The sequence below is a fragment of the Tribolium castaneum genome, chromosome 2 (genome assembly GCF_031307605.1).
Source record: "Tribolium castaneum strain GA2 chromosome 2, icTriCast1.1, whole genome shotgun sequence".
NCBI lineage: Eukaryota > Metazoa > Arthropoda > Insecta > Coleoptera > Tenebrionidae > Tribolium > Tribolium castaneum.
This window is the reverse complement of record NC_087395.1, coordinates 22,875,670-22,888,627: the sequence shown is the minus strand read 5'-3', so window position 1 is coordinate 22,888,627 and position 12,958 is coordinate 22,875,670. Positions and strand designations below refer to the sequence as shown.

Below are 12,958 nucleotides of genomic sequence, written 5' to 3'. Positions count from 1 at the left end.
CTATTGTTTTTATTGCGGCATAATTTTCGTTTAGCATAATTTTAACAACGTGATGTTGCGTTTTATAACTTCCAATTACAATTATCAGAAGCTCTTAAGGCCTTAATGCATTGAATAAAAAATTCGGCTCAATTCAACTCGTAACTTTGATCGTTTGTCCCTACTTTACATTATGGTTACGCAAAAAGTAGAGTTAATTAGTGAAATATGGTGGAGGCGCCGGGAAAATTATTCTTAAATTTATTGAACAAACTTTTCACAGTTGTTGATAAAAGTAAATACTGTAAACGTAAAAAATTTAAAAATCTTCTGTTTTTGCATAATTCATTGTTGCCAACTTAATTTTTCAAATCCACAGACAACTTTAATAGAACGCATCGTACATTTGCCAAATCAATGAAGTTCGGATTTTAGTTTTTTTATTTTTTTACAGTCCTTTAAGGCAAATCATTTTTCAAATTAAATAATGAGTTAAACCGATTTTTTCGAAGTTTTTGATAGTTTTGTTCGATTTTATTTAAAAGCAGAAGTATTATCTATTAATTAACGATTATTTTTCAAAAGCTAAGTTACACATTTGCTTTTTATTTTATTTTCTTTGACCGCAACCTGCAATCCTTTACCAAAAATTGGTTGATCTCGTAACATCACTGAGGGTCCTACGTTTAAATAAATTTATTTGTTGTTGCCGGATTCAGCTCAGTCCATTTAATAGTTGTCTGTTCGGATTTTTTCTTAAGGTCTTAATGCATTGAATAAAAAATTTGGCTCGATTCAACTCGTAATTTTGATTGTTTGTCCCTATTTTCCATTATGGTTACACAAAAAGTTGCTATGTTAATTGGTGAAATATGGTGGAGGCGCCGGGAAAATTATTATTAAATTTATTGAACAAACTTTTCACAGATGTTGACAAAAGTAAAAACTGTAAAGATAAAAATTATAAAAATCTTCTGTTTTTGCATAATTCATTGTTGCCAACTTAATTTCAAATCCACAGACAACTTTAATTGAACGCATCGTACATTTGCCAAATCAATGAAGTTCGGATTTTAGTTTTTTTATTTTTTTACAGTCCTTTAAGGCAAATCATTTTTCAAATTAAATAATGAGTTAAACCGATTTTGTCAAAGATTTTGATAGTTTTGTTCGATTTTATTTAAAATCAGAAGTATTATCTGTTAATTAACGATTATTTTTCAAAACTAAGTTACACATTTGCTTTTTATTTTATTTTCTTTGACCGCAACCTGTAATCCTTTACCAAAAATTGGTTGATCTCGTAACATCACCGGGGGTCCTACGTTTAAATAAATTTATTTGATATTGGCGGATTCAGCTCAGTCCATTTAACAGTTGTCTGTTCGGATTTTTTCTTAAGGTCTTAATGCATTGAATAAAAAATTTGGCTCGATTCAACTCGTAATTTTGATTGTTTGTCCCTATTTTCCATCATAGTTACACAAAAAGTTGCTATGTTAATTGGTGAAATATGGTGGAGGCGCCGGGAAAATTATTATTAAATTTATTGAACAAACTTTTCACAGATGTTGATAAAAGTAAATACTGTAAAGGTAAAAAATTTAAAAATCTTCCGATTTTGCATAATTCATTGTTGCCAACTTAATTTCAAATCCACGGACAACTTTAATTGAACGCATCGTACACTTTCCAAATCAATGAAGTTCGGATTTTAGTTTTTTTATTATTTTACAGTCCTTTAAGGCAAATCATTTTTCAAATTAAATAATGAGTTAAACCGATTTTTTCGAAGATTTTGATAGTTTTGTTCGATTTTATTTAAAAGCAGAAGTATTATCTATTAATTAACGATTATTTTTCAAAAGCTAAGTTACACATTTGCTTTTTATTTTATTTTCTTTGACCGCAACCTGCAATCCTTTACCAAAAATTGGTTGATCTCGTAACATCACTGAGGGTCCTACGTTTAAATAAATTTATTTGTTGTTGCCGGATTCAGCTCAGTCCATTTAATAGTTGTCTGTTCGGATTTTTTCTTAAGGTCTTAATGCATTGAATAAAAAATTTGGCTCGATTCAACTCGTAATTTTTATTGTTTGTCCCTATTTTCCATTATGGTTACACAAAAAGTTGCTATGTTAATTGGTGAAATATGGTGGAGGCGCCGGGAAAATTATTATTAAATTTATTGAACAAACTTTTCACAGATGTTGATAAAAGTAAATACTGTAATGGTAAAAAAATTAAAAATCTTCTGTTTTTGCATAATTCATTGTTGCCAACTTAATTTTAAATCCACAGACAACTTTAATTGAACTCGTCATATATTTGCCAAATCAATGAAGTTCGAATTTTATTTTTTTTTACTTTTTCACAGTCCTTTAAGGCTAATCATTTTTCAAATTAAATAATGAGTTAAATCAATTTTTCCGAACATTTTGATTGTTTTGTTGTTCGATTTTATTTAAAAGAAGAGGTATTATCTATTAATTAACAATTATTTTTCAAAACCAAAGTTACATATTTGCTCTTTATTTTATTTTCCTTGACTACAACCTGCAATCCTTCACCAAAAACTGGTTGACCTCGTATCATCGAGGGGTCCTATATTCAAATAAATTTTATTTGTTGTTGGCGGATTCAGCTCAGTCCATTTAATAGTAAAAGTGAAATTGCAAACAACTAGAAATTATTAATTTTATTAAGAAATGGGTTCGGAGATGTGTGTTATTTGTTTTACAATTACGCAAATTGCAAAGGACTTATCTGTTAAATTAGCAATTGTTGCGGCTATATTTTCGAAATAACTTCGGATATATTATTGAGTTCGTAGAGTTTTTTAAATTAATTTTTGACGTGTGATATCATGCCGTTCTATCGTTTTTTCTTTTCGACTGATAACGAGAAGTAATTGTACTTGGTTAATTTATTTAATTTTGTTTTTTAGAATGTTTTGGAAAACAGATTCCTATAGATAACTTCCAAGTAAAGTTATCAGGAAGTTTTGTATTTTACTTCTGAGAAGTGCATTATGGTGGATGCGCCGGGAACGATATTGTTACTGAAATTTCTTAAAAGTGAATAATTTAGAGACAGACTTAATTTTTCAAATCCACGGACAACTTTAATAGAACGCATCGTACATTTGCCAAATCAATGAAGTTCGGATTTTAGTTTTTTTTATTTTTTTACAGTCCTTTAAGGCAAATCATTTTTCAAATTAAATAATGAGTTAAACCGATTTTTTCGAAGTTTTTGATAGTTTTGTTCGATTTTATTTAAAAGCAAAAGTATTATCTATTAATTAGCGATTATTTTTCAAAAGCTGAGTTACACATTTGCTTTTTATTTTATTTTCTTTGACCGCAACCTGCAATCCTTTACCAAAAATTGGTTGATCTCGTAGCATCACCGGGGGGCTTATGTTCAAATAAATTTATTTGTTATTGGCGGATTCAGCTCAGTCCATTTAATAGTTGTCTGTTCGAATTTTTTCGCCAATAATTTTTATTGCGGCAATAACTTCCGCTTAGCATAATTTTAACACCGTGTTGATGCGTTTTATTGCGCTCAGGTGCGGATTTTTCCGCCCCTTACGTAATGTTTTCCGCCACATATTTCCACCCCCGTGGTACGGGGGCGGCCTGACGCAGATTTCAAATGAATTGGCTTTGATTTGAGTGAATTGGTTTGTCATAGGCATAGGTGGTTTGTTAAGTGTTGAGAATGTTTGTGTTTGAGAGGATTAACCCATCATATCATACGCCTGGAAATTGACGGCTCCCTCGTGGCTGGATATCCTTTAGCGGTTACATTTCTATTCAAAAACGCCGGCATCGATCCTCGCCAAAGCCCTACCGCAATAATTTCTTTCCTAAGACCGCGAAATTGTATTTGCAACTGGAACAATTTCAGCGCCCGATTAAGTTGTGGAAGTGTCCGTTTTTGCGCGTTTGGGCGTAGATTAACCGCCTCTGGTGGGACTAATCCACAAAAAAGTCACGAGCATAACAATCGATTGTCGGCGGTGAAACATTGATGTGAAGCAGGTCGACACGTTTTAAAATAGTCCGTGGTCAATAATTCGGCGATTTAGCCGCAGAAATGATGATGAATGTCCGGAGTGCTTCTAAAAATAAGCGAAAATTCGTGCCACGGCGGCCGATAATCACGTTAGTCGTTACTCGAGAAACGCTGATCAGCAAGTGTTGGCGGACATGCTTTATCGCCGATCGGTTAAGAATATCCGAAAAATCTGGCGAGCTTTTGATTGAAATTCTTGTCTGAACTCCGAGACATATATCCTTTTTTTGAACAAATCAGACGGGAATTTAAATTCGATTCATTCTCGCAAGGGATGCTCCAAATAATCGGAATTCCACTGCGGCCTGTTAGATGGGTGGTGTCGATGTGTCAACGTACGATTTTTATAAGGCTTAGGGGAGTCGAGCGAAGTAACCGACCGGGAATGCGGGGAAGCCCCGACGTGACACCGCCAGTCGGCCGTGAAACGGGTCCCTCGACACGGATTATTACCCCTTTAGTTCGACAACAAACTGGTTTAGGACGACAGCTTGTTGAAAAAGTTTGATTTTGACCGGGGCGAGGAACTGTCTAGACCACTTACCGCCTGATCGACGTGAAATACTGGTCCAGAAAGTCCTTGGCGTGCTTCAGGACCTCCTGGGGGGTCCGGATTTCGTTACGCAAAGGGAGCGCCATCATGCTGCCCAGGCACACGTTGTTGTTGCATACGGTGTTCTGGAAAAAAATTCGTAAATTACAAATCAATAATATCGAACGTTTCGTACTTATTCGCATTTCTCTTTCACTTTACGTAAGAAAAACTAAATTTTATTAAATTTTTCCACGAACCTCTTCGGTAAATAAAGAGTATTTCTCCGGCAGTCGAATTTAATAAATTGCCGAAGGCTTGGAAATTATCGGAAAAACGCACTTCTCTGCCAGTTTATTAAGCTTCACGGGTCATTTTGCGTGTGGATAATTTTGAATTTTTAAAATTAACTTATAGTTTTTACGTTCAAATTTATTTCACATGAAAAATATTAATAGAATAGAACTTAAACTAGAGAAAAAGTCGCTCTTTCGTTGATATGGACAATGTAATCGAAACCAAAAGCTCAGTTTAGAGCATTTTTAGAATATTTTATCTATCATTATTATTATTATTTTTTTACTTTATGTTCTATGCCAAATTTTATTCGTCGTTTTAGACTTACAATCATTTCTAATTTTTCTCGTAGACAACGAAAAGAAGAACGAACACTCAACAAAATTGGAAGAAATATAAATGAAAAACACGGTGTTTCGCATTTCAACCGAAATATTTGATGGATTTTTATTAGTTTTTTAAAAAAATAAAAATAAAGCAATTAAAAATAAAGTTGTAAAATTTTTTTTAAAGATAGATTAGGCCGTTACGTACTGTTTTGTTTTAAAAAGTTTTAAAATTAAAAAAAGTGAAGTTATCATCATCATCATCATCATCATCATCATTATTATTATTATTATTATTATTATTATTATTATTATTATTATTATTATTATTATTATTATTATTATTATTATTGTTATTATTATTATTATTTTATTTATTTATTTGCAGAGCATAAAATACATTTTTGGATGATTATTCCATTAATTTGGTGGTAAAATGTAATAAACATTGGAAATTTGCACTTAGAAACATTTACGTTTCTATAATATTTATTGTTAAAGAATATTTTTGGGTATTGATTTAACTCGCAGATAATAACATAGGCCAACATATGAAAATTTTGTGGGTGGTGTTTTAATTTTGAGACAAAATGTCACAAACAAAAACGTTTATTATAAATTCTTGAATATTTTTCTAAACATTTTCGAAAAAAATATTAGATGACATCTATTCCTTTTGCGTTTTTCCAAAAAAATACGTCTGGGAGTAATTTTCTATGGATTGCGTAATCTATATACTGTTATAACTTAAAACTAACATGTCTCTGACGAGAGGTAAAATTCATAGAAAACGCGCAAAACCGAATATTTATTTTTTTTGAAATAAATAAAAATAGTTGTTATGTAGATTCTTTCGAAAACCTGATGAGTTCAGTACGAGTTCAGTAAAACCTCTCAACAGCGGACACTGATGGGGAATCTTTAATTGTCCGTTGTGGAGAGGTGTCCGCTAATGGGAGGTGGATATTTTAATATAGGCTTTGTTACGTTCCTACAAAAATGTCCGTTGTGAAGAGGTGTCCGTTATTAAGAGAGGTTTCACTGTTGTGTATTTGACAACAATATTATTGTAAACACTAAAAATCATGTCGATGTAGAAATTTTATTATATTGAAAAGTATTTTATTTTGGTGCTAGCTTATAATTTCCATTCAAAATTCGTTGTGAAACTCATAATGGGCCTTTCTGGTTAACGTCTTGAATAAAAGAATGACCAAAAGAGACATTAGAAGTAAAAAAAATTATTTTAATTTATTCCAGCTTAAATGTGGGACACAAATAAATATATTGTATTTCGTCGTTAATTCTGAAAACCTACAAAAATTGTAATTTGTCAGGAAAACAAAAAAGATGTTTTTTATATTTTTGTGTGACGATTGATGACCCTTGCTCTTATACAGATGGAAAAATTAGTTTTCAGGAATCGCGAAGTATCAGAAGTTTGTTTCAGAACCGAAAAACACTTATTTGATTAAAGAGAAATGTTTATTTTAGTATTTCATAAACTTTTTACGGTTTTTAGAACCATAAGTCCTCAGATGGAGTATTTCTCGTCTTTTTTTCAACACCATTCAATATTTTATTCAGCTATTTTAATAAAAATGTGACTATATTTTCCCGAAAATGCGTGTCCTGTTGTCCGAGTGTGCTTTGGCGTTGTCAGACCCTTCAAGCCCGTCATAATGGCGCACATAACCGCGACTTCAACGCCCCAAATCGAGGCCGACCGCCGCTTGCTCCAGTTTGAAACTTACGAGGACTATCTGGACTCGTTAATAACCGAACAAGATCGTTGTTATCTCCAGGACACAGTCGCGGCACGAACCATCGCCGAACTTGGCTACAGGTAGACTTCCCTCGCTTGTAAATCCAGAAATTGCTCGTTTCCCGTAGGAGTTCCGGAGAGACGTTGAGTCGACAGCAGTTCGAGAAGCGATTAGCCGCAGTCATCGCTTATCTCTACCCGGGCTACAAGCCCTACGAGCTGGCCAGTGAAGGGATCGCCGGAGGCGATCCCATCCAGAAGGAGCTAGCGATCAGAGAGCGGCCGAACCGAGTCGGCATACTTTCGGTGAGGCCGAACAAAGGCCAGAAAGGGTGATTTTGTGTTTGCAGACGATTATTTTTCTTAGATACCAAACGAAAAAAGGGTTCGAGGTTTCGGGGTATATTGACTATGCACACAGGCTTTCGAATCAGGACTGGAAGCCGTTTTTTAGAGGTAAAGTCGCTGATGACGCTGAAACTAAAGATAACACATCTAATGTTACGCGGACGCGTTTCCTTAATGAAGTTTAATGTATGCAAACAAAAGAATTATTTGCAAACGTTGCAAATTTCCGAGCTAATCCCGTTTTAATGCATTAAGGATGCATTTTATTACACACGTGAATTGATGAAGAAACAGTAGGGAAAAATTCAAACTTTAAATGCCAAATTTGATATATACCTTACGTGGGCATTCATATTCGAATTTAAAATATAGGTCACTTAGTGCAGACAAGAAATCAAGCGCCGGCGTTTCAATTTTAAGCTGAAAAAACAGCAACTGCCCTTGAAAGCTTAGTTTTCCGACATTTTTTCAGTAAAATGATTGTTAGCCCAATTCATTTGCTCTCATTGAAAAATAAAAATAGATTTTTTTTATTAAGGTGGTATTGTAGGACAACTGTGAAATACAAAGTGAAGGTGTTGAAAAGATATTTTACTGTATCTTAAAAACTAAAGGCAAAATTACGATTTAATTCAAAATTAAACTAATTCGAGTTAAGTTGCCATTTAAAATGCATTGACAAATGTCAAGTTTATCGCGATTAAAATTTAATTGCAATTTAAATGTTCTGTAAACCGGATATTAGGTTCGGTCATTAAGTTAATCCGCAATTAAATGCGTGATTAACTGATCACGTGACCAAACTGAACCAGTTTGATTGGTTCATTCGAGTTATTAACTTTTAACAACGAACTAAATTTTAACAAAGCTTTCGATAAACAGAGCTTAACATCACAATGAATTTAAGTGAAAAATGCTACGATATCTTAAAATTATTATAAAGACTTTGTCAAAAAAATATTATTTCTCGTGTCGTTCCACAACACACAATGTTTGAATATTATTTTGTGCAACAATACGTTAAATAATGTTGCTAGTCCCGAAAAATATTTAATTAAATAAAAATACAAAAATTAAATAGACGTAATTTTGCGGCTGGATTTTTTTATGTATGTATACACAGGACTATGTTCCAATAAAAAGTCCCTGTATAATCAAACAACGCGTTTAGTTTTCTATTTTTTTTTTAATGGTGAAGTCAGTAAAAAGGTCTGAATGCGTATGATTACAGCTTGGAAGCTAATACATCTTCTACATGACATTTCAAACTCCCCAAGAGCAAACGTCTTAATATCTGTTTTAAACATCTGGTTGTATTAATTCTTAGCAATTTGTATTTAAAAGTTTTTTAGTTAATTAAGGATCTCAGGCTTGAGGAATTGCTATGTTATTTCATCGATTCTTATAATTTTAATTTTGCTTCTTTTTCATAAATCTCATTCTTTAGAGCACAATACCGTATCATTAATAACAAAGAAAATTTTCAAACTCTTATTTTTTCTATTTAAACTGACCGAAAAATTTAAGTATATTATTGAATTTTTACGAAAATCTGAATAAATATGGAAAACAATATCATATGAGTTTTATGTGAAGCTTGTTACTTAATTTTTAAGAGTTGTACTGTTTTTGTATATTGCAGTAAAGAATATCACCTTTAGAAACAAATAATCTCAAAATCATGGCCTTCTGGATGTATGGAGACAACGAAGTTCTTCCCATAAATCAAGAAGGCCAAGTTCAAAATGCTGATAATCCTTGGAATATATTTAATACCAATATCTTAAATTCTTTGCAAATTGTTTATTTATTGACGAATTAAAGATGTTTAATTTGATTTTTTCATCATATCGGTAGAACATATTTTTTCAGTTTCAGCAATGTTTCATGAATGAGATATCACTATAAAAATTTAAAAAGACAATCCCCGCAGGCTCTGTTATTTGAACGATAACCGCGTGTTTTCTGAACTGCTTCATCGATATATTGTTGATTGAGCGATGCGAGCTGGCATATGAGTATTTATTATGAACTAGACAGCAGCAAGAGTTGTTATTGCTATAGTTAATTATCTCTCCTATGGGATAATAATTATTATAATAATATTATTATTATAAGTGGCTCAGGAAGGATCATCTTTTAAGCAATTTTTCTTAAATATATAAAATTTCTGTTCAAGAAAAACGATTTTTTTGGGATTACCAATGTAATTCGAAGCTGAGAAATAATTAAATTCTGGCATATACAGAGGGAGCTTTCGAAGTTGGCTCTTGGCGTCACATGGTACACAAGCCTCTCATTCCTGAATCGCCAATTCGGCCATTTTTCATCCAATAAACGTCGAATAACAGATGAAATATTTGTTTTAATAAAGTGCAACGCGATTAGCTCCGCACCCAATCTAAATTCAAAGAAAGCCAGCCCTTTATTAATTCCTGCTGACGCCTCATCTCTTTAATTTTCGCAGAGGGCCAACAAGTACTTCCGCAGCCGACCGACTTGGGATATTATCATTGGAAATTAGGAAAAACTATGTCGAACAACTCGATTAATTACAAGGTAAGTCGCTTCCATAACTCATCGCCGGATGCCGCCAACTATGTAATTTCCCCACACACTGGAGGAGCGCAGTTTTTCCCCCAATGGAGAATTTATCGCGCCCCGAGATAATTATCGAATTATCGGGAAGCGATTAAATATTTCAGACAGGGGCGAGATAAAGCACGGTTGCTGTATTTCGCGCTCCGGCATGAATATTCATAAAAATGCGGTATTTGTTTACTTGAATCGTGCCAATCGATGGCTTTATAAATCGCAACGTTTTCTCTCATAATAAATCACACAAACGATGAGGTTCGGGCGCAAGTAACGGCCATCGTTCCCGACATGCGATAACGGGAAAAATTGTTGCTTAATCTCGGAGATAAAAATGCGGTGCGAAAGTCGCAGCTGCGACCTTACATGTATATTATATGAATTGAAATGAGAAGCTAAAATGTAATCCCATCAACTAATCGAAAAAATTATCCGCGAGTTAAGCTCGCAATTAATCGGGATGTTCGCAGGTGTGCGTGGATCCGGTCAAAGGACTCGTCTTCCAGAACAGGTACGACAGGAGGATCATCTGCGTGGATCCCTCGCAGGAGCCCGGAGCCAACACCACCCGGAAACGCGTCGAGTCGGATATCTACGACCACGTCATCCTCTACGACCACGTCGTGCGACAGAGGATTTAAATAATAAAGGTTTTGGCGCGCAAAAGTGGTTTCAATCAATTTGGTGCTTGATTGGGTTATTAATTTTTATTTGTTGGTTCCGACAGATTGAATTTGCTTTGGGGGCATTAAGAGGCGACGTCGCTGCTAAATGAGGGAGTAAAAAGTTAATGATAGATAATCAAAGAAAATAAATGACGGGAAAAAATCATAAAGGAGTGAAACAAAGGGTAGGTGAAAGTTAAAAATTAGACGCATTGCGATACGAATGAGACGTTGACATTAAAAATGAGTCGTAAAGAGGTGATAAAAGAATGTTTTTTGTACGACTTGAGGGTCCTTTTGTTGGATGTTCTCTGTTGTTATTACGCTTCTAATGTTCGCTGTTTACTTTATGCATTTTTTATACTAACGGGAGAAATTCGATTAAGACAAATATTTAATTTAGCCATTTCAAGATGTTAGACGGCTTTAATTAAGTGCTTATTTGAATTTGTCTGTCGTTTGGAAAAAATCAATTGCGGCCTCTACCACATTTCAGGAATATTTTTTACATAATTTTATTTCGTATTCGTAAAAACGAGAAGAGAATTAATTTCAATAATTAATTTTGTAAATTTTCAATGCTCTAACATCCACCTACAGGGAGAATTATTTTCCATTTATTATGTAGGTAGGTTTGTATAACGCTGAATTATAATTTGTCACAAACTTTTTAATTAAACGGTAAACCTCATTCCAAACCTTTAAAAAAAGGCGCAATTGTTTCTCTAAAATGAACCGAAAAAATCAAAACAAACAATTATTTCGCCAAATTTCTCAAAAACCACCCAAAAATCATTAAGTGCGATCGGAAAGTACATTTTTTTGACTTTTTGGCTGTTTTAGCACATTTTCAGTCAGAAGTTCAAATGTTCAGTGAAAATGAACTGAAAATGAAAAAATTTTTCACTGTTTCGGCGATATTTTTGCGAAGTTTCTTGTTTCTTGTTCTATTTTGTTATTAGTTTTGCATTTCACGAGAGATTATGCACATTTTTCGGTCAGACAACGGATATTGTTATAGGAAATTTTCTCAAAAAATACGAAAAAAATAATTAAACAGAACTGAAAATGTTTTTTTTCTCATTTTTTCTCATATATTTTATTTATCGTCTATGTTTCTTCTTTGACCTGTGTAAAATATTTGTATTGTTAACACCAATAAACATTATTATTATTTATATTATTTATTTTTTTTATTACCTTTTCTATCTTATGGATCGATTTCACCGTCTATGAAGCATTAATTATTATTTTATTTTTTTACATTTTTTCCTGATTTGCTCCGGGTAAATTTTTGTAGAAAATTGAAGTAATAGGCCATTTGGGGCCGACTCCATTTTTTTGAAAATTATTACTCCATTTAATTAAAATTCAGCTCTACTTTTTATTGGTGCATTTGTATTGTTTTTAATGGAGTTCTGATAATATTTAAAACTTCCTGCTCATTTACTGATTCATTTCCACCTCATTTCCATGTTCCATTTATTATCAATTTAAATTCAAATTTTTCGTCAGTGCGCTAACATAAAAATAAAAGAATAGCGCCGCTGATCCAGGAACATAAATGTAGGAAACAATTTTAAACAAAGTTATTTACGTCTGCTGTCCGAGAGGTTTTCTCGAAGCCATTAAAGCCCGCCGTTGTGGTCAAAAAGCCAACATTTTTTAATAACGGTGTCTCGAGATGCTTCCGTATTTTATTAAAAAATCCATACAGTGGCATTCAGCCGTAAAAATTGGTTACAGTGTAGCGTAAGTGCAACAAATATTTCAACAAGTTAGGCGCAGGGAGCAATCCCAAGTGCAATTAATCTAAATTTCTCAAAGCTAGGAAAATAAAAACTTTACCCCGTTTGCCGTTTTATGTAACGTGTCGTAGATGTCCCAGTTCCCGTTGGCGTAATTCCTCGTCCGGACCGCGACATTTCTGCTGTTTTCTTTCGCAACGTTCATCGTTTATTTTTCTTCCGGTTTTTCTCACGACGGTCGCGATAACAAATCGTGGGAAATCGCGCCTTGATCTCAATTACGCGAAGCACAGATCAAAACTGAACGCTTGCTGGCTTTTGGCAAATTTATACACATGGGAGAGGACTCAAGAAAAATTTCCTGGTCGTATGGTAAACCACAGTGACGCGGTCCGCGAGCGGAGGCGGTCACGTAAAGCGGCCGAAAAAGCGGAAATTGGGAAAGTTGCGGCTTGGGATCGACTCCTGGAAGACGCCGCGGGGAGCCATTGTGTCATTAAAACCCAAAGAAATTTTGCGCTGAGTCCGGATCTTGATCCCGACTTGCCAATTGTTACAATCTACAAACAAACAGCAAACACGTGTCACGTGCTGTGGCTATCTGTTTGCAGATTTAA

General features: G+C 33.8%; 2 protein-coding genes across 4 annotated transcripts in view; one reads left to right on the top strand and one right to left on the bottom strand.

Moving 5' to 3' along the window:
* The window catches only part of Nos (Nitric oxide synthase), a 43,924-nt gene that overhangs the window by 12,337 nt on the left and 18,629 nt on the right, over positions 1–12,958 (bottom strand). For 2 of the 3 annotated variants that reach the window (XM_015983575.2, XM_015983576.2), the window contains exon 2: positions 4,610–4,743. In XM_015983575.2, coding sequence (XP_015839061.1) covers positions 4,610–4,743 — 134 coding nt within the window. Of the gene's footprint in view, positions 1–4,609; positions 4,744–12,441; positions 12,660–12,958 lie in introns of those variants that run through there. The other variant, XM_008199953.3, reaches the window with a different exon arrangement.
* Positions 6,858–10,594, top strand: LOC655462 (hypothetical protein). Its single transcript, XM_008199952.3, has 5 exons — positions 6,858–7,066; positions 7,114–7,291; positions 7,336–7,441; positions 9,801–9,892; positions 10,399–10,594. The coding sequence occupies exons 1-5, from the start codon at positions 6,903–6,905 to the stop codon at positions 10,567–10,569; spliced, it is 711 nt and encodes a 236-aa protein (XP_008198174.1). The 5' UTR covers positions 6,858–6,902; the 3' UTR covers positions 10,570–10,594.

Bases quoted from the DNA above. Each gene is read 5' to 3' on its own strand.
- LOC655462 (XM_008199952.3), top strand. From the start codon at position 6,903: ATGGCGCACATAACCGCGACTTCAACGCCCCAAATCGAGGCCGACCGC. The intron at 7,292-7,335 runs GTGAGGCCGAAC...TTGTGTTTGCAG, and splicing joins ACCGAGTCGGCATACTTTCG to ACGATTATTTTTCTTAGATA. The intron at 9,893-10,398 runs GTAAGTCGCTTC...GGATGTTCGCAG, and splicing joins ACAACTCGATTAATTACAAG to GTGTGCGTGGATCCGGTCAA.